This window comes from Puma concolor, chromosome B3, assembly GCF_028749965.1.
Source record: "Puma concolor isolate L17-30 chromosome B3, mPumCon1.1.hap2, whole genome shotgun sequence".
Taxonomy (NCBI): domain Eukaryota; kingdom Metazoa; phylum Chordata; class Mammalia; order Carnivora; family Felidae; genus Puma; species Puma concolor.
The window spans coordinates 26,181,881-26,203,854 of record NC_141672.1 but is presented as its reverse complement, the minus strand read 5'-3'; the positions used below and the strand labels follow the sequence as shown (position 1 = coordinate 26,203,854).

Below are 21,974 nucleotides of genomic sequence, written 5' to 3'. Positions count from 1 at the left end.
AACAGGACTAGAGCAGGAAACAGGAGTGAGAGAGAGAGGAGACCATGGGATGTAAAGAAAAAACATTAGCAAAACCACACTATGTTGGAATTTGAATGTATGAGTTCAGGTTTTTCACGATTTCAGAGAAAGAAGGATAAAGTATCTTATCCGGAAATATTACTTAAGACAAAAATAAAAGATATATTAGCTAAACGGCAGGGCAGACTGATTTGAATACCATGTTCCCCTTAAGTACCAGCTAAATTGCCCTAGAAAATCTTTCTGTTTGAAGGTCCTTATAAGAGACATAAGGAATAGGACAATAAATGTACCTCCAACCCACTCTTAACAAGCTATTTTTGTGCTCCAGCGAACAGTCTTATAAAAGAGATATTTATAAGGCACTTCCAGAAAGCAAGAGTTCAGTAACTTTAACACTGAAGCAAAAGGAGTAGGAACTAGTTTCACCATCTCCTAGAAGCAGCCCCTCTATTTTGCCAGACTGGCAACAAACAAAGCGCTCAGTTTGGGCAACTGTCAAACTAATGAACATCAAAGCAGACAGCCTGCCTCTTCCTCCCCTAGGGACACTACTGTTCCAAAGTGGACTTTGGCGTTTTGTCTCCCTACAAGAATGCAGCCGAGTTATCTGAGTCTACTCTCCCACATTATTGTTGCTCTTTCTCTCATCCGCAACTAGAGCAGCTTCTGCTAACACCAAGCACTGCACAGTAAATTACTCTCTCAAGTACTGCTTATCACTCCCTAACCGTAGTTTAATCTCTTAATTAGTTTCAATGCCAAAAATTAGGATTTCCTGAGGACTGCCACAGGATGTGCACCAGGCTGCAGGGGCCAACGCTTAAAGTTGTTGATTCAATGCAATCAAGAGTTCAAAAGCATGGTTGCTATTGCACAGCCAGAAACAGAGGGCCCTAAACAAAAGGAAGAAAGGAGGCCAAGTGCTTTCGAAAAATTAAGGAACTGAGTTTAAAGGGTGCCAGCTCACGGTCAGGACAGAAAGTCTTAATTTGTCCAAAGACTATGCTTTGGGGCTGGAATACATTTAGGCAGAACTAAAGGGATGTATTGCCCTCAAGCATCCACCCTCAGATGAGGAGGGCCAGGAAATAAGACACTTGCTGGTAAGGCTAGGCTTGGAATTAAATTAATAGTTACCAGGGGTGGAAGACAAGCAATAATAAGTTTCACAAGCTAATTAGTATTGAACTTTTTAAAGTTTATAGCAGGGAAAGCCATTCGTAGGTTATGTACTAGAAAAATTTGATTCTGAATTAATAGGCCATTAAAAAAAAAGAGCGAAACAAAAGTAATTCCAACCAGAGTTAAGAAGCATGATCACGGGTCTCTGAATTCTTACTTCTCTTTCTCCTTTCCTAGTTGGTTTTTGACTTCTCCACCTGTGTCAATGATTCATTCAGGAAGGATCATCAGCTCTTTAGAAGAAAGCATCAAGGCATCCAGAGTTCCAAAAACAATTAAAATTGGCAACTCAGTTTTACCACCAAACTCCTGTTCCACAAGCCAACATGTCCCTTTATTTTTCTTTCAAAAGAAAGAGGTCATATATCATGCCTTCCAGACACCTACCAGTAGAGTAGCTCTTGGTTCTCTTTGAAGTAAATAAGCAGAAGAAAGAAGAGAGAGAGAGAGAGAGAGAGAGAGAGAGAGAGAGAGAAAGAAAGAAAGAAAGAAAGAAAGAAAGAAAGAAAGAAGGAGGAAGGGAGGAAGGGAGAAGAAAAAGAAAAAAAAATAACCCTTAAATTCCTTAAAAACTAGTTTGCATTATTAACTGAGGTTTTCTTTATTTTATTTTTTTTTTCAACGTTTATTTATTTTTGGGACAGAGAGAGACAGAGCATGAACGGGGGAGGGGCAGAGAGAGAGGGAGACACAGAATCGGAAACAGGCTCCAGGCTCTGAGCCATCAGCCCAGAGCCCGACGCGGGGCTCGAACTCACGGACCGCGAGATCGTGACCTGGCTGAAGTCGGACGCTTAACCGACTGCGCCACCCAGGCGCCCCAACTGAGGTTTTCTTTAAAATAAACATTCTAGGGACACCTGGGTGGCTCAGTCGGTTAAACATCTGACTTCGGCTCAGGTCATGATCTCACAATTTGTGGGTTTGAGCCCCACGTTGGGCTCTGTGCTGACAGCTGGGAGCCTGGAGCCTGCTTCAGATTCTGTGTCTCCCTCTCTCTCTGCCCTCCCTCTCTCTCTGCCCCCTCCCTCTCTGCCTCTCTCTGCCCGCTCACACTCTGTCTCTCTCTCAAAAATAAATAAACATTAAAAAAAATTTTTTTTTTTAATGCACATTCTAGGGCCTTGTCCACCAAGACTCAGTGGGCTGGTAGAATGGACTAGAATCCTCATTTCTAACAAGCTCTACAACACTGGTGCTCAACTTCGAGGTGCTTTTAAATAACACCCTGCAGGGGTCTTACCCCCAGATACTCACAGGGTCTGCAAGGGACCCTGACATCAGCATTATTACTAACTTTAAAGCCTTCCTTTGTGTGAGCAAGTTAAGAACCACTTCACTAAAAGTGCCTTTGATGCCCAGGGTCCATGGACAAAGCTTGAGAACAGAGGCTTACAACAGTGTATCTTAATGAGGTCCTTCTGAACCTTACTTCACCACCGGAGCAGACGGCAGGCAGATTAAAATATTTAGATAATTAGAAAAACCATAGGTGACTTTTTGTTTGTTTCCTTAAATCAATTCCTCTTCAAAAAGCTCTCAAATGTGGCAAGGCTTCAGAAGGGTATCTGGTTCTTAATTGAGAACAGAGTCCATACACCCTCTCCTTTTTTTTAAATATGTAGCAAAATTGGTGAAAAACTAGGATCAAGTCTCCTAGACAAAGTCCTCAGAAATAATTCTGGGGGCAGGGGGGAAGCAATTCTAATCATGCTAAGGTTTAGAAAGTTCTTCTCCAACAAACAAAACAGAGCCTGGGTTATAAAGGTTCACAAATTAGAAATGATAAGAACAGGCTTAAGGAATGGTCATAAGGCTCAGCTAAACAGTAACTGAATAAATCAAACTGTGGGGAAAAAATCTTCAAAATAAACTTGTTTTTAATTTTTTTAATGTTTTATTATTTATATTTGACAGACAGAGACAGAGCATGAGCAGGGGAGGGGCAGAGAGAAAGGGAGACACAGAATCTGAAGCAGGCTCCAGACTCTGAGCCGTCAGCACAGAGCCCAACACGGGGCTCGAACTCACAAACCGCAAGATCATGACCTGAGCCAAAGTCAGACGCTTAACTGACTGAGCCATCCAGGCGCCCCTAAAATAAATTTGATTATGTAATAAAACTAAGGTAATTCACCCACTTTCATCTTAAAAAACAAAATGACCCTGTACTGACTCACAGTGCTTTAATTAAGAATTAGCTTCCTTATATCATCTTACTACATCTCCCAAAGGAGGAACATCCAGTGCAGTCTCCTTTCCTGTCCCATGGGAACCTCCAACTCCTTATTTATGTTTTGCATTAAGAACCATATTCTACGAACTGAACAAGTCTACATTTGTTCAAAGGTTAGCTCCCAGCCTGCTGCCTGTGGGCATCTTAATAGCTAGTTTCAAACAAACTCTGAAGCAAGACACAAAGGGAGAGACCACTCTTGTGGTGAGACACTTTTATTAGCATTTGGATGTGGAAGAAAGAGATGGGAGTGGAAGAAGAAACAGACTGTGCAACAGAGCTCTGGAGTATTCCGAACAGATTCCTAAAACAGAGAAGGAGGCTTAAGGGGTTATTGATCCATGGAGAGGAAATAGGTAGGTAAATACCCCAAAGGACTTTCATTTGCAGGGCTAATCACTCACAAATAAATTTAGCTGTTTTTTGGAATACTAGCATACCAGAAATCAGGAAATTAGAATGAGGTTATAAAGGTCTATTTTAATAAAATGTTAAATACCATTAATGCAACTTCAGAAGAAACGGAGTTCAAGAAAGCCACGTTCTTTCAATTTAGAGACAAGATATTGAGAAAACTTGCATCATTTGTGGGCTGAAATTTCTCCACTTATGAAGCGGTCATATTGCTTGCTGATTTTTTTTAACTTTTTTTTTAAATGTTTATTTTTGAAAGAAAGAGAGCACAAGCAGGGGAGTGGCAGAGAGAGAAGGACAGAATCCAAAGCAGGCTCCAGGCTCTGAGCTGTCAGCACAGAGCCCAACGTGGGGCTTGAACCCACAAACTGTGAGATCATAACTTGAGCCGAAGTTGGATGTTTAACCAACTGAGCCCCAGGCACCCCTGAAGTGGTCATATCGCTTGCCGATTTTAGAAGGCTTAAGCTATTGGTTAAAAAGCCCTTTAGGCTACATAATGATGAAGTTAATTTACAAAAGGAAAATCTTTCTTTTTCTTTAATTGCTGGTAATTTACTAGAGTGAAAGCTTCTATAGAAAAAAATCCACTGAGATGGGCCACCTGGGTGGCTCTGTCAGTTAAGGGTCTTGACTCTTGATTTCGGCTCAGGTCACGATCTCACAGTTTGTGAGCCTGCGGTGGGCACTGCGTGGACAGTGCGAAACCCACTTGGGATTCTCAATCTCTCCCTCTCTCTCTCTCTCTCTCTCTGTTTCTCCCCATCCCTCCCTCTCTCTCTCCTCCGCCTGCTTAAGTACACTCTAAAAATAAACATTAAAAAAAAAGGGAAAAATCCATTTAGAAAAATGAAAGGAACATAAGATTAATAAAATCTGAGTTTGCCTCAAATAATTAACTAGCTTCAAGGAAGTTTAAGATTTTGGGGGGGGCGCCTGGGTGGCGCAGTCGGTTGGGCGTCCGACTTCAGCCAGGTCACGATCTCGTGGTCCGTGAGTTCGAGCCCCGCGTCAGGCTCTGGGCTGATGGCTCAGAGCCTGGAGCCTGTTTCCGATTCTGTGTCTCCCTCTCTCTCTGCCCCTCCCCCGTTCATGCTCTGTCTCTCTCTCTGTCCGAAAAATAAATAAATGTTGGAAAAAAAAAAATTTTAAAGATTTTGGGGGGATGATGGTGAGGAAGGAGCTTTTGGGGGAGGAGGCAGAAGGAGGAACCTGAGAAAAGAGGAAGCTGAAAAAAGGAAGAATTTACCTGTGGCTCTGAGACCAGGTCTTTTCTGGAATCCTATCCCTAGCACTAGACAGTAAGATTTTTCAAAGGCAAGTATCATGTTTGAAACCTACCACAGGATACACAGTAGATGCTGGATAAATGTTTTATAAATGTCGAAGCCAGTATCTTTTTTAACGGTATTCAAGGAAGTCAGTTATAAGAAAGTAGGTAATCTGGTTTGACTCGCGATGTCAGATATACTGCTAAGCTATACTAAGAAGAAAACTGTTTATTAGAAAACTTGATTTTTATTTACATGAATTTCTAATATTGAATTAAACACTTAGGTAAAAGCAGATAAATAATGACAACGAAAAAAGCGGAATCCAAAAACAGTCCTGCACGCAGAAAGCTCAGCACTTACAGAAGGGTGCCCAGGCTTAGCCTGTCCACGTAACGTAACAAATGGATGGAAAAGCTGCAGCCTCCTGCAGAAAAGCAGGAGATTCTCCTTATGCCTACCTCTCCTCCCAAAAAGACGGTTTTCTTTTCTTTTCTTTTAAAATATTTTTTTAACATGTATTCACTTTTGAGAGACAAAGAGTGGGAGAGGGGCAGAGAAAGAGGGAGACACAGAATCCAAAACAGGCTCCAGGTTCTGAGCTGTCAGCACAGAGCCCAATGTGGGGCTCAAACTCATGAACTGTGAGATCATGACCTGAGCCCGAAGTCAGATGCTTAACTGACTGAGCCACCCCGGTGCCCCAAGATTCTGTTTTCTTTAAAAGTTCAGCCTCCTCAGCATGGGACTCCTGGAATGCTTTTTTAAATTATTTTTTTAAGTTTCTCAGTTCTCCCTAAATTAACTTTTGACAGTTCCTGGGATTCTCAAGATGATCATTTAACACCTCATTAACAAGTCTATTACAGGAATTAATTCAAATGAGCCCAAACTAATTTTAATTAAACCTCAATCTGCCCAAGGTATTCCTTTTTTCTCCTATACAATAACCGCCTAAATAGGCTCAGTTCTTTCAAAACTAAGAAGTACAAAAAGTGCAGTTTTCTGGAAAATTACTTGTCATCGTTTTTAAATTTACCTAGTAAAATGTACCTATCTATTTAATTTGTTCCATGATTTGGCCATTCCGTTTAACATTCATCTACTTAAGCAATACACTTTAAGAACCCACTCATTTTCTAATAGTTATGGATGTGTGCATTCATTCATTCAGCAAATTTATCAAAAGGCTACTACTAGATGCCAGACACTAAGCTGGGTGCTACGCATGTTATTAACTACATCTCTAGCCAGAAATAAAATACAGCCAAGCACAGCTCTGGAAAATGAAAAAGCACAATTTTAGTTGCTTTTGGTCAGTCATGTTTTGCCTGGACTCATGAATAGATCTTACAGCTAAATTTCCATTATTGGAGGTGTGCTAAGTAAAAGTTAGAATTTCAAATGTCTGGCGGAATCTGTCAGAATTTCCTAGCTGTCAGTTTTTCTAGCCGGCCTGTTCTAACTCCGTGTGTCCACTCAAAGCACGAGCCCCCCTCCTCCCCGCACACTTCCCACCCACTCTTCTCTGGCTTCGGTTCAACAGCTCCTCATCAATCCAGTCACATGACCCTCTCTTCTTTGGGAAAAGGAGAGGAACTGGAAGGAGAAAGGGGGAGAAAGGGAAGGAGGGAGGGAGGGAGGGAGAGGAGGGCTTACAAAGTAGGGGAGTGGGTGGATCTCAACCTCCTCTGCGCCATTGCGGCTTCTCTGAAGGCTCCACACTCTTATCACCACAGAGCAATACATCTTCCCACAAAAAAGATGAGAACATTTCTTAACAATCAACCATGTAATATCTGTGTACGTTTAAGCCTTACTTTCATATTTTAGGCAGGATTTATTTCCATGTAGGTTATCCATGTAGTCTGGCATCTAATAACAAAAAAGTTGTACTCACAAAAGTGACATACACATAGGATAAAAGTCTAGTAGTACCGAATATTAAATACAAAGTACAGAAGTGCCCCCTGCCCACCTCCAACCAGCCACCTCCCTTCCCATCCCAGGAAGCGGGGCCGGGTTCTCCATCCAGCTTGTTGGCAGCTAGCACCACAATGCTGATTAACACGCTCACACCCCTGCTTCGGTTCCAGCAGCGCTGCAGGGTGGTGGTGGTGGTGGTGGTGGTGGTGGTGGTGGTGGTGGTGGTGGTGGTGGTGGTGGCGGCGGCGGCGGCGGCGTGCCAAGACAGCCGTGCTTCTGCTACTAATCACCGCCCAGTTTTGTTGTATGACTGTTTTTAATTCTAGTGGCTAGCACCGTCATAAATATGAAGATGATTCCTTTACTTTAAAATACTTTATTAACTTAAAATAGTATCTACTGACTCTCCACCAAGTACATAACAGAAGCTGATACACCTTCATGTCCCTCACCTTCCTTTACCCCTTTCGACACCTCCTGTCTTCCGTCTGCTACTGTTTACAATGCCGAGGTTTTTTTTATCACATTTGGTTTATAACCACTGCTAAACTTTCCATGCTTTACCTGTAACTGATCCTATAAACTAGAAATTAATTAAGAGCAATAGTATTATGATTATTTCACCACACTTGTGTGAAACAAAAGAAAGTCTTCCAAGTGTCAAAACTAAGTGATTTCTTTTTTTAACACCCAACAATTCAAGTCACATTTTAGTTTTGATTTCATCTTTTTTTAATTGTTTTTAATGTTTATTTGTGAGAGAGACAGAGCATGAACAGGGGAAGGGCAGGGAGAGAGGGAGACACAGAATCTGAAGCAGGCTCCAGGTTCTGAGCTGTCAGCACAGAGCCCAATGTGGGGCTTGAACTCACGAACAGCAAGATCATGACCTGAGCCAAAGTCGGACGCTTAACCGACTGAGCCACCCAGACACCCAATTTCATCTTAAATGAAGAAGAGTTGTTCACTATTTCATAGCTCATCATATTATCATCTTTTTTTTTTAAGTTTATTTATTTTGAGAGAGAGAGTGAGCATGCTCGTGAGCAGGGAAGGGGCAGAGAGAGAGGGAGAGAGAATCCCAAGCAGGCGCCATGCTGTCAATGAAGAGCCCAACACAGGGCTCGATCTCACAAACCACCATGAGATCATGACCTGAGCCCAAATCAAGAGTCGGAAGCTTAACCAACTGAGCCACACAGGCACCCCCATGTTATCATTATGAAACAACTATTTCAGATCCACTAACTCTGGCTTTGGGGAGGGGCAGGGAGAAAAATCATACTAAGCACATAACTGGAGAGAGAACAGTAGCTCCTGTGAAAACAACGAGTGCCATAAGTCCCACATTCTGATGCAGGTCATATCTTTGCTTAGAATGATGTTCAGAGACAACCCTAAAGCTCAACTAGAGTATTTAATGACAAACAAGCATTTATATTATAATCCAAGTCTTATCTGTTTTATAGTTACCTATAAATCCTATTTATATGAAACTAGGTTCAGTGTCTCTATCCTAATCTGATTCATAACATTTCTCCAACAATTCTTAGGCTCCATTTCTTTATCACTGATGAGATACAACACCTGCCAGTGAGAATGGAGCAAATGTTTCTCAGGCTCAGAAAGCCAGCTTACAAATGGTTGCTACGTTACAAGTGGACCTGGTTAGGGACAGCAAAGGTCAAATCACCTGTATCATCAAAGTTTGAGGATTTATCCCACTAAGGGAAAATCAGTAACAACACCAAATCAAAGATACATTTATATTTTAAAAACCAAATTATTAATCTTAAGTCTCTCGTACGTTTCTTCCTAAATCCTATAATTCTAGGAACATTGGTCAGTATACATACATGAGGCTTCAATTCAGGAATAATCCTATATGAGTGAATGAATGATCTTTTCCTCTTAGGTGCATAGCTTTATCAAGTCCTCAGCATTTAAGAGCACAAAGAATATAAGGGACTGAATCGTAGGTCATTAACTCTTAATAATGCCTCTCTTCAAGGCACCAAAGTATTCATTTAATCATCCCCCAAGTATTTACTGCATGCCTACTATGTGCCAAACACAGTTCTAAACAGAAAGAATAAAATGAACAAGATGGCCAAAACTCCATGATTTTGTGGAGTTTATATTCTACTTTGGGAAGATATAGGTAACAATTATGAGAATAATCAAGTCAAACAATTATTGACTCTAAGTTCCTGATACAGGCACTATTTAAGGTGCGAAGGAGGAACAAGACAAGGATCTTAACAGGGGAGGTGACATACATACAGAAACATTACAGCCAACGGTTAGGGAACTTCAATACATTATACAGTGAAATCTCCACACTACTGGTCTAGCTCCAGCACCTGACCAACAAGCTTTTCAAGTTACTACCCAGTAATACTGCCATAACTGAACGTTCATTTTTGGAAAAGTTTCTGTCTTTCTATAACAGCATTATTCTATGACAGTTCATCCTTGTATTACCAAAAATATTAACTAAAGGGAAAAAATAAAGTGTGAATACTAACACAGCACTCAGAAACTTAATTCATCTGAGACAAAACCAAAAATTATTAGACTCGCTGAATATGACAATAATAAACTTTATATGCTCATTGGAATTGTACTGTAGCTACACAATCAGTTATGAAGAAAAAAACCCAAAAGCAAGTAACATAAAATACTTTAAAATACTTAAAACAGTCAAAATTACAATGAAACGGTAAGGTTTAGAGATTTCATCACATATTTGGTGTTTTAGGACTGGACACCAATTTTAACATCTAGCAGTTAAGTCTATGAACTGACTTACATACACACTTTAGACAAAACACTGTGTTCAAACATTAAACACCAACCCTGTGAGACAAAATTATAAGTCTGTGATACTATAAAGCTGTGAAAAAAGGCTTTTGAGAGAAAAAGGGTATTAGCACAAAGGTGTTGTAAAAAAGCCTTTCAGTTGGTCCTGCAGAATGAACAGAATTTGGGGGATAGGAGGATAAGCATTCCAGCAGAGGGACCAAGCTGGTTTAAATAAGGATACATGAGAGGATACAGAAAAAGATGGGTTAAGCTACTGTTAAATGTAGAGGACCTTGAGCATCGTATCAAGAATTTGGACTTTATTCTGTGAGCAACTAGTAGGTACTGAAGACTGCTATTTTCTATTTCTGCATCTTTAAGCAGATGCTGACAAACAGCTCTCTGTTGGGAAGAGCAACAGGTGGCCGTGTTCAGGAAAGATTGCAGCAAGAAAAAGGCAGTTATAGGCTGGGGCAATAGTTTGGGCAATAGGTAATCAGGGCCTGAAATAGAAATGTGGCAATGGGAGTAAGCAGAAGTGAGAGAACCAACAAAATCTGACTTAGATATGGGGGAAGTTGACCAAGATTTCAGGCCTGAATAACCTGAAGATAGAAAACCGCAGTGTAACTTCTGTGCTGTTCCTGTTCGAGATACATTCCTGAGTCTTAATCACGAGGAAAACACTGGGTGAACCCAAACTGAGGAATATTCTATAGCATAAGTGGCCTGTAATCGTTCGTGGTGTCAAAGTCATGGAAGTCAAAGAAAGAGTGGGAACTGTGGCGGAAGAAGACTAGAGACGGGGACCATTAAACGCAACACGTGATTCTGAACCACACCTGCATCACTCGGACACTGGCCAAACTTAAAAGGGGTCTGTGGAATAGACAGTAATAACGTTTCAGTATTAGTTACTGAAATAACATCATGCCATATTGTTTAGTTAATTGTTAATTGTTTCAGTGTCAATTTCTGGCTTTGTATGGTTGTACTGTGGTTATGTAGGAAAATGTAGGAAGTACTCACTAAAGCATTTGGGATGATGAAGCTTCTCATCAGCAGCTTGTTTTCAACTGGTTCAGGAAAAAAAAGTCTTTTGTGCTTTATTTCCAACTTTTCTTTTTTTTTTTTAACGTTTATTTATTTTTGAGACAGAGAGAGACAGAGCATGAAGGGGAGAGGGGCAGAGAAAGAAGGAGACACAGAATCGGAAGCAGGCTCCAGGCTCTGAGCCATCAGCCCAGAGCCTGACGCGGGGCTCGAACTCACGGACCGCGAGATCATGACCTGAGCTGAAGTCGGACGCTTAACCGACTGCGCCACCCAGGCGCCCCTATTTCCAACTTTTCTGTGTGATTGTTTTAAATAAGAAAATGATTTAAAAATACTATGCTCAGAGATACTGACTCTACCGTATGGCTATAGCTAGCTCTACATCATGGAATTTTGAAATATTTGAATAATATTTCAAATTATTGTGATTTTTTTCCCCACAGTTTTTAGTTGTCTTCCCCTGCCCCAGTCTCTTAAAGCCAACAGGAAAAGCCAAGAACACGGAGCAAGATTAGAATGCTCAAATTTCACATCCAGATGGCCAACCGACACACTCATCATCACTCATCATCAGGGAAATACAAATCAAAATCACAATGAGATACCACCTCACGCCTGTCAGAATGGCTAACATTATCAACTCAGGCAACAACAGATGTCGGCGAGAATGTAGAGAAAGAGGATCTCTTTTGCACTGCTGGTGGGATTGCAAGTTGGTGCAGCCACTCTGGAAAACAGTATGGAGGATCCTCAAAAAACTAAAATTAGAACTACCCTATGACCCAGCAATTGCACTACTAGGTATTTATCCAAGGGATACAGGGGTGCTATTTCAAAGGGGCACGTGCACCCCAATGTTTATAGCAGCACTATCAACAACAGCCAAAGTATGGAAAGAGCCCAAATGTCCATCGATGGATGAATGGATAAAGAAGATGTGGTGTATACATATTCAATGGAGTATTACTTGGCAATCAAAAAGAATGAAATCTTGGGGCGCCTGGGTGGCGCAGTCGGTTAAGCATCCGACTTCAGCCAGGTCACGATCTCGCTGTCCGTGAGTTCGAGCCCCGCGTCGGGCTCTGGGCTGATGGCTCAGAGCCTGGAGCCTGTTTCCGATTCTGTGTCTCCCTCTCTCTCTGCCCCTCCCCCGTTCATGCTCTGTCTCTCTGTCCCAAAAATAAATAAACGTTGAAAAAAAAAATTTTTTTTAAATAAAAAATAAAAAAAAAAGAATGAAATCTTGCCATTTGCAACTACGTGGATGGAACTAAAGGGTATTATGCTAAGCGAAATCAGTCAGAGAAAGACAAATCTCATATGACTTCACTCATATGAGGACTTTAAGATACAAAACAGACAAACATAAGGGAAGGGAATAAAAATAAGATAAAAACAGGGAGGGGGACTAAACATAAGAGACTCTTAAAATGGAGAACAAACAGAGGGTTACTGGAGGAGTTGTGGGAGGGGGGATGGCCTAAATGGGTAAGGGGCATTAGGGAATCTACTCCTGAAATCACTGTTGCACTATATGCTAACTAACTTGGAGGTAAATTAAAAAGAAAAAAAATGCTCAAATTTCTCCCTACATTTTCTATTTTCTTCCAGAAGCTGCAAAGTTTCAAAAAATGAAACCTGCACACTTAAAAATAAAAGACATAAGAAAGATGATCTTTGTATGGCAACAAGAAACTTGTGCTGCAAATCAACAGGGGTCCATACTTGGCCAAGAAAGAAGAAAATAAAAACTACCTTAGCACAGGTAATACATGAACTTCCTAAATCAGTCTCAAAATTGACATTTTGAATAAAAGCCTCAAATTTATGACCACATATAAAATGCTAAAAACTCAAATAATAGATTATCTTAAAGAAAAGATACATAATCAGGGTGCCTGGGTGGCTCAGTCGGTTGAGCGTCTGGCTTTGGCTCAGGTCATGATCTCATGGTCCGTGAGTTCGAGCCCCGCATTGGGCTCTGTGCTGACAGTTCAGAGCCTAGAGCCTGCTTCAGATTCTGTGTCTCCCTCTCTCTGCCCCTCCCCCACTCATGCTCTCTCGCTGTCTCTCTCTCTCTCTCTCTCTGTCAAAAATAAACTTTAAAAAAAAAAGAAAGAAAAGATATATAATAAATTCATGATCTTAAAAACAGAAAACTAAAACACATCTATCGGGGCACCTGGGTGGCGCAGTCGGTTAAGCGTCCGACTTCAGCCAGGTCACGATCTCGCGGTCCGGGAGTTCGAGCCCCGCGTCAGGCTCTGGGCTGATGGCTCAGAGCCTGGAGCCTGTTTCCGATTCTGTGTCTCCCTCTCTCTCTGCCCCTCCCCCGTTCATGCTCTGTCTCTCTCTGTCCCAAAAATAAATAAACGTTGAAAAAAAAAATTAAAAAAAAAACACATCTATCAAATACAGCATGTTCAGAAAAGTGAATCTGAGTGCCAAATAGGGTAGAGTGTGTGGTAATAAGGGTAGATTCAATTATATGGTACTCCAAGTGGTCAAGTGTAAACACAAAAACAAAACAAACAAAAAAATGCCATGCTAATAACTGCAGCTTATTTAAAGCATCTAGCTATAATTCTTTGAATTATCTGAAACTGACATGAGAGAGAGAAAGAGAAAGAGAGAGAGAGAAAGGAAAAAGAAAGAAAGAAAGAAAGAAAGAAAGAAAGAAAGAAAGAAAAAGGAAGGGAGGGAGGAAGAAGAAAGAGAGAGAAAGAGGGAAAGAAAGAAAGAAAGAAAGAAAGAAAGAAAGAAAGAAAGAAAGAAAGAAAGAAAGAAGGAAGGAAGGAAGGAAGGAAGGAAGGAAGGAAGGGAGGGAGGGAGGGAGGGAGGGAGGGAATCAAGTTCCCAGTGACTTCACTGCCTTCAGCCCCATCTGCAACAGAACTCCATTGGGTTAGCATCCTGTTTGAAGTGGTCCTACAGCAAGGACTAGTTATGGTGAAATAACTTTACACAACAGAGATTGAAAACGTGCAAGTAAACAGGAACTGTCATATCTTATAAAAAGGAGAAAATAGTATGTCAAAAATGAACTTATTCAAAATAATGCTTGATATTTTATATCCAATAACAGAAATCAGAAAATTAGAGGGTAAGGCATGAAAAGAAAGCAAACCAGCTTCTTAGTCCAACATTCCCTAAAACTAAAATCAAAGCCAGGACCAAGCACTTACATTACGTGACTTTTTCTCCCTCCTTCCTATACAGAAGTTAAACATGAGATATCTGACACAAGGTAGAGAAAAGGCTCTTCATTTTGCAAGTTCACTGTCATGATGTAAAAGTGTCTTCAGCTCACATATGGGTTATCTTTAGCTCTCCCCATTTCCAATTCACAGCACTGTGGAAATTCAATGAAAGAAATACTGGTGCAGCTCTTATGTAAATCTGATTCCTTCCAGATAAACTTCTTCAACACATAAAAAGTGAAAAACAGTACAATATTAAAATGCATGGTTCTAGAAAGCCTAGATAACCCAAGATGAAACTGAAAAATGCCCCTAAAATAAGCCATGCACATACATATATAACCATAAAGACATACTACAAATTAATACAAAACAGAAGAAAGCAATAAACACTTACAGAAGATATATTTGACTCAGACTAAAGAAAAGATTGTTTAAGGCACAAAAACATTGTCCACATGGGAAAAGAATCATAAATTCTATCACATTAAGAATGAAAACTTTTGTGAAAGTTTTGTGAAATTATTAAGAAGATTTAAAGAAAAGCCATGTCTCTCAGGTTGAGAGACAATAGTGGTAAAGAATTATTATCCAGAATACATGAAGAACTCTTAAAAATACCCATCTAAACAAACAGCCAGGGGCGCCTGGGTGGCTCAGTAACTCTTGATCTCAGCTCAGGTTTTGATCTCAGGGTTGTAAGTTCAAGCCCCACCTTGGGCTCCACACTGGGCGTGAACCTAACTTAAGAAAATAACAAAAACAAACAAACAAAAACCCCCAGCCAATGGGACAAATGATCAGGAAAATAGAAATAAAAACTACAATGAGATTCTGTTTCACACAGATCCTATGTGCAGGATTAAAGGGACTGACAGTATCTACAAAGACAAGGAAATGGGCACATGATAACTTTCATATACTAGAATGGGAGACTGAACTGCTGTAAGGACTTCTGAAAGAATTTGGCAGCCTCTGAGGATGTCCACCAATATCACTGCAAGATAAAGAATCTCAGCCACACTGTTGCTGCAGCACCATGTAACAACAGCGAAAAAGAGCTGACAACCTAAATGTCCATCAATAGAGCGATGAACACAGAAGCTGTGGTAATACTACGTGGAACATGTAACGGCAAAAACAAATGAATGAGAACCTCACACTCAACAGAAATAATGCAAACAATATTAAGCAAACAAAATAAATGGCAGAAAAACTTCCCTCATATGACCAACTTATGTAACATTTAAAAACAGAAAATACCATAGACAGTCCTCACTACTGGAATCCAGTCTGTTCCTAAGTGTGTCACACTGTGAATTTTCAGGCGGCAGAGTCTGTATATTACATCATTCAAAAATAAGAAAAATTACATGTTCCTGGCTCATCCAAAGCTCCAAACTGAAACAGTCTTCAATATCTACATAACAGCCTACCAAGAATTTCTATAAAATAGAAGGCACCTAAAATACCAATGACCTATTTTAACCCTCAAACAACTGAAGTACTCTAGCGTGCATCATTCAGTGATGCTGCCCAGTATGGAGTCTATTATATTTCTACTTAGGCATTCACTCGTCTCCAGGAGCATGAGCACTCCCACGTTTTCTTCAAATGCAGGGACATCCGTGGGCCTCTTGTGCTCACCTATTTCCTTCATAGGCTTTCCTGCATATCACAGGACATTTTCACTAGTAATATAAGGAAGGTAAGAGATATTGCACAACACATTTTACAACACAAGTGGACAAGGGACTGGGTCCTATCAGGAAAAGAGGAGAAATACAACTGAAGTGCACTCCACAGCCTCTTCCCCAGACTTGTGCACAAGTGAAAACATCTTTGATGGTGTGCACATGATGGGGGTTTTGATTCAGACAGTTAAATTCCATAAGCATTTTTGGAAGTCATCACAGCAAAGAGTGAGCCTTCAAACAGTGGGAGATACTTACATTACATGGATATGTTCCTAGTAAAAGCATAAAAGTACAGAAAGATAATTTCAGAATAGTGGTTATCTCTGGGGAATGGGTGAGAGAAACAGAAACAAGAAGGGACATTACAGGGAGTTTTAGCTATCTTTTTCTTTTTAAAAAGTGGATAAATGGGGTGCAATATTAACATCATTAAAATATTAGATCATGGGTACATTATTTTCTGTACCTTTTCATCAAATCTGAAGGACCAATAACATTTTTTTAATGCTTATTTATTCTTGAGAGAGAGAGAGGAATAGAGACAGAGCACAAGCAGGGGAGGGGCAGAGAGAGAGGGAGAGACAGAATCCAAAGCAGGCTCCAGGCTCGAAGCTGTCAGCACACACAGCCCGATGCAGGGCTCGAACCCATGAACCATGAGATCATGACCTGAGCCAAAGTCAAACACTTAGCCAGCTGAGCCACCCAGGTGCCCCTGAAGGACCAATAACATTTTTAACCTACCTGAAGCATGCCAGAAGCCTGCCAACATTAGTGAGGCCACAGATTCATAAGAATCTGAACTCAAAACTAGACAAGAATCTGAATTTGATACTAGGGCAAGAGAAACAGTGTGTCTGTTTTTTTTGTGTCACCCTAATACCCTTAACAAGACAAGTGCGCCTCCTATCAGAACTGCCATCCTCCACACCTCACCTGCAACCCCTCTATCCGTACTATTATGCTCAGGCCACAGTGGACTCCTTGGTCTTCCTGACCATAGAGTTGCCTCCATCTCTAGGCTCTTTTATCCCTGGATTTTTCAGGGCCAAATCCTCACTTCTCTCAAATTCTTGCTAAAATCTTGTCTTCTCGGGGCGCCTGGGTGGCGTAGTCGGTTAAGCGTCCGACTTCAGCCAGGTCACGATCTCGCGGTCCGTGAGTTCGAGCCCCGCGTCAGGCTCTGGGCTGATGGCTCGGAGCCTGGAGCCTGTTTCCGATTCTGTGTCTCCCTCTCTCTCTGCCCCTCCCCCGTTCATGCTCTGTCTCTCTCTGTCCCAAAAATAAATAAAAAACGTTGAAAAAAAAAAATTAAAAAAAAAAAAATAATAAAATAAAATCTTGTCTTCTCAATGACAGCTTTATTTAAAATTGCAAACTGGGTCCCTCGAAACTTCTCTACTTATTCTCCGGAGTACTCACCATTTTCTAGCATACTCCATAATCTGTTTCCCTCACTAGAAACCCCATTAGGCAAAAATTTGGGGGTGTTTCATTCCTGATGAATCACGAGTGCCTAGAAACAGCACCTAGCACACAGCAAGCGCTCAAATATTTGGTAAAATAGTAAAACTTCAATTTTTCTGTTATAGTACTCTCCAAGACTAACACAACAAGCCACTGTCCTCTGCATCTCCAATACTGCCCAAGTATATACTCCACTCAAATGATCTGCTTGTAAGCCCATTTCCTGTGGATTGTGATTCACAGAGCCTAACACGTAGTGAGATACTCAGTGTTTGTGGAATGAATGAAATTCAATGTCTTGAACATAAGAGATTAAGTTTCACTCAGGGAGGCCACTTCTATTATAAAATCACACTCAGGCAATTACTTGCAGATACCTCTTTTTAAAAATCACTTTAAGGCATAGTCAAAGGGCTGCTGCTTGAGTCACACTTTTTTCCTTCTGCAAGGACAACGAAAAGATGCATTCAGTGATACCATAAAAATAAACATTACCTTACACACTCAAATCTAAAAGAAATCAGGTCATATTTAATTAAGACTGGGTAGCTGGATTTAAGAGATACGGAATTTATCTCTACTTTTGGTTTCATTTTTATTATCCTCTATTTTGGCAGAGAAATAATGTAACCAAAAGAAGCTTGTCACTACTAATTAAAAGTTTTAGAGAGTAATTTTTAAAATGTATACAAGCTGGTAGTGGCAAGTTGTAAAAATGGCCACAAACTCTTGGACCCACTTCCCATTTGAGACGGTGTCTGATTTCCCTGCCCTGCAATCTGGATTGGCCTTAGTGACCTGCTTGTTAACAACAAACCAGAAAAGGTCATGGGGTTACAGCACATCCTTTGGAAATGCCTGCTCTGAAGCATCCCTCTGGATTCCCAGTCACCGTGCAATAAGGAGCCCAGCCTCGCGGGGAGGGAATGTGAAGGTGCTCTGGTCAACAGTCTCAGCTGAGCCCAGAATTCAAGACACTTGGGCCCAAGTGACATGGGAGGGAAGAAGCCTCCAGATGATCCCAGCCCCCAGCCATCTGAGTCTTCCCCAGCCGTTTGGGTCTTCCAAGCTCAAGCCTTGGATATTACGGAGCAAAGACAAGCCATCCTGCTGTGCCCTGACCGAATTCCTGACCTGCAGAATCTGTGAGCATAATAAGACGGCTCTTATTTCACACCACTACGCATAGGGGGTGGTTAAAGAGGCGAGAAATAAACTGGAAAATGAGTGCTAACCCCAACGTCTATCTATAGCTAATTACCATATTTCATTTTCTCACCGCCAGCAGAGCCTAGATTTCATTATTTGGTATGGATAAGTCATCTATCCAGAGGTCACACATCACACAGATCCATGCTCTAGGACAGGCAAAAAAAATTATCCAAAATTAACTTTGATAGCTGTTGGCCTTTCATTGCAGTCACCTCAGTCCATATACTGGATCAGTAAGGTTGATGGCACCTACCTGAAGGAGGTAGATGACTGCTAGCTATATATGTATATCTCAGATCAGAACATGCTACTTGTAATTAACACCATAAAGGAAGGAGAGGAGATAACATAGATACTGTTAACAGGGGGTTACTCACAAGGCTCCATACTGTGTTCACAATATGAATGAAGTATTTCCTTCCCCAAGGAATGAATTCATGAAACTGAAAATGACCAACACTTTCAAAATCCATTTACAAAAATCTCTTACTAGAGATAATAAGGATATATCACAGGTGAGAAAAAATATGAAGGTAAAATTCTGATTTAAGAAAACAGGCTTACATTAATCAAAATCAGACATACTCCTTCCTTCCTGTTTTTCAGTGCAAACCAAATAAATCTTACCACAAAATATTATATAAATGAAGACAGCTCAAGGCTGATAATGCAGGATCTTTTATAAGAATAAGACTCATTTTAGACGCACTTAAAAAAGCAACAACCAAAACTAACGTATGTCTCATACACACAATGGAAATAGTTCAGAAGTGAAAAAAACAAAACAAAAATCCCAATTGTTCTACATTTTCTGCAGTCAATACTGCCCTCTAGTGATGCAGAATAAAAGCCAAATAGAAAGTACTACATTTTATTTATTGTTCATTTTAGTATGTTTATGTCAGGGCACCTAGCTTGGACTACAAATCCCACCAAAGACAGAATAAACAAATCCAGGATGACTTTTATTATCCGCTCTTAAATTAGAAACTCTTTTAAAAGGCACTGAATCAAGGACACTAATATATGCAAACAGCAGACTTTAAATACATTGGGAACAGATTCTCACTACACACAGTGAGTTACATCTTCATATAAAACTGTACAATTTGAGAAAGACTCTGGGGCTCATTACCTAAGACTTATGAAGATAGGTAAGATCATAAGATTAAAGTGTCACCATCTGTAGACAAGAAAATTCAACTGGAAGCAAGCCAGGCTAGTTGTCATGGCATATGTGTACCAAACACACTGAAAAGTGCCCATAGCAACCGAGGCCTCACACACCTGCCAGTTCTGCCCATTAGTAGACCTGACTCCTCATTTGAGGAAAAAAGTTCAAGAAAAGAGCATGTTTGGTTGCTAAGCATTTACTGAACATAGGAAATTTTCCAAGAAAACACACTTACCGAGGGTAGTGCCATCCTGCCCCATGATGCACTTCATAGAGGTGACAATCTGCTCCACAACAGGCGGTGACAGCGACGTGGCATACACTGCACTATGGGAATGTGTTCGCAGATAGTCTATCAGCTCCTGTGGAGTTCACAGAAGCAAGTCATTAGAGGTAAAGCTTGAATCCTCGGGCGATATCACTGCCTTCCTTCCAGGTGAAAGCACTCTTCCTCCCTTCAAGAGCATGGGGATGGGGACACTAATCTGAGACTCAAGATCAACCAGCATCATCGGTCAAAGGACACCACCAGCAACAACTGCATCTGACACATGGCAACAGCCTCAGGCTTTGTTTTGTTTGTTAAATGTGCCACAACACGAAAGAAAGAAAAACTAGTTTTAAAGAAGCTCTCTAAATTTGGAGAACATACCACTTAATGTTATAAACGTATCTGCAATGCTGTGTTAATAAACAAGGCATATGGATTGCTTTTTAGATACAATAATTTCCTTTTTTTTTTTTAAGTTTATTTATTTATTTTGAGAACACACGCAGGGGAGGGGCAGAGAGAGAGGGAGAGAGAGAGAATTCCAAGCAGGCTCCACACTTGTCAGCGACTTGGGGCTCAATCTCACAAACCATGAGATCATGACCTGAGCCGAAACCAAGAGTCAGACACTTAACCAAATGAGCCACCTGGGCACCCCACAATAATTTACTTTTAAGTATTACAAAAAATATCATCTACATGCTACCCTATGTCTGCTAAGCCCATCCTTACACTTCTGAGTAAGAGTAAGACCGTTCTCTAGCATCAATTTTAAAGGTATTAAATATCCTCTAGGGGCACCCGGGTGGCTCAGTTGGTTAAGTGTCCGACTTCACCTCAGGTCATAATCTCATGGTTCCTCAGTTCAAGCACCCCACCAGGCTCTCTGCTGTCAGAGCAGAGCCTGCTTCAGATCCTCTCTGTCCCCTTGTCTCTCTGCCCCCCCAACATTAAAAAATCTAAATATCCTCCAGATACAGATTTATAAAATAATATAAATATGGCAGAATAGAAATTCACTGGGTCTTTCATGAGAACAGGAAAGCCATCTCACTGAGTGAAGAAAAACTTTGTATGCCAGTTACAAGGAGTCCAAAACAATCAGGTCTATGTCCCTATTCTCTCCTTTTAACTTCACTAAATCTTTAAATAAAATGTGCAAAGTAGCTCATGTATCAGAACCCAAAAAGGACACACAGAATAGGACTACAAAAATAGTGTCTCACTTCAAAAACACTAAAAACTATTCAAAACCCACAAAAGCAAAGATATACCATACCTAAATGATCTCCCAGAGTATGATTTCAAGTCCTTTGGTTTGGCAATAAATCTTAGCAATCAAACTCTCCAAAGTGAGCCTGGTTCCATTAACAAAAATTTGAGGTAAAACTCTATCAGCCTTGACTAAAACCACTAATAATGAGTTTTCTCTAAAAGGCAATCAATTATTAAGAGAAAGTCCATGCTTTAAGCCTCCCAATGTCAAGGTTTAAAAAGGAATTAGAGATATGTATGAGCTCCTACCACATACCTCATACAAATACTAACAAATGATGTGTTTTTTTCTAATACCATGGAGAGTTTTTTTAAATAACAGTTTTACCGAGATGGAATTAACTTTACTAAAGTATACAATTCAGTGGCTTTCAGTATACTCATAGAGCTGTGCGACTTTCATCACTATCTAATCTTGTTTTATTTATTTTTTTAAAGTAGGCTCTATGCCCAGCATGGGGCTTGAACTCATGACCCTGAGATCAAGAATCACATACTCTACCAAATGAGCGAGCCGGGCCCTACTATCTAATTTTAGGACATTTTATTACCTCAGAAAGAAACCTCATACCCATCAGCAATCACTTGCCGCTTCTCCCATCCCCTCAGCCCTTGGCAACCACGAACCTACATTCTGTCTCTGAATCGGCCTGCTCTGGATATATCATATAAAAGCAATAATACAATGTGACCTTTGTGACTGACTTCTTTAAGTTCATGTAAACTGACTAACATGAACTTTCAAATTCATCCATGTTGTAACA

At 40.6% G+C, this 21,974-nt stretch overlaps 1 protein-coding gene across 2 annotated transcripts in view; it reads right to left on the bottom strand.

The window, feature by feature from the left end:
* SPTLC2 (serine palmitoyltransferase long chain base subunit 2) overlaps window positions 1-21,974 on the bottom strand; it is a 110,960-nt gene that overhangs the window by 39,362 nt on the left and 49,624 nt on the right. For both annotated transcript variants that reach the window (XM_086709146.1, XM_086709147.1), the window contains exon 9: window positions 19,900-20,026. In XM_086709146.1, the coding sequence (XP_086565272.1) occupies window positions 19,900-20,026 (127 nt within the window). The remainder of the gene's footprint in view (window positions 1-19,899; window positions 20,027-21,974) is intronic.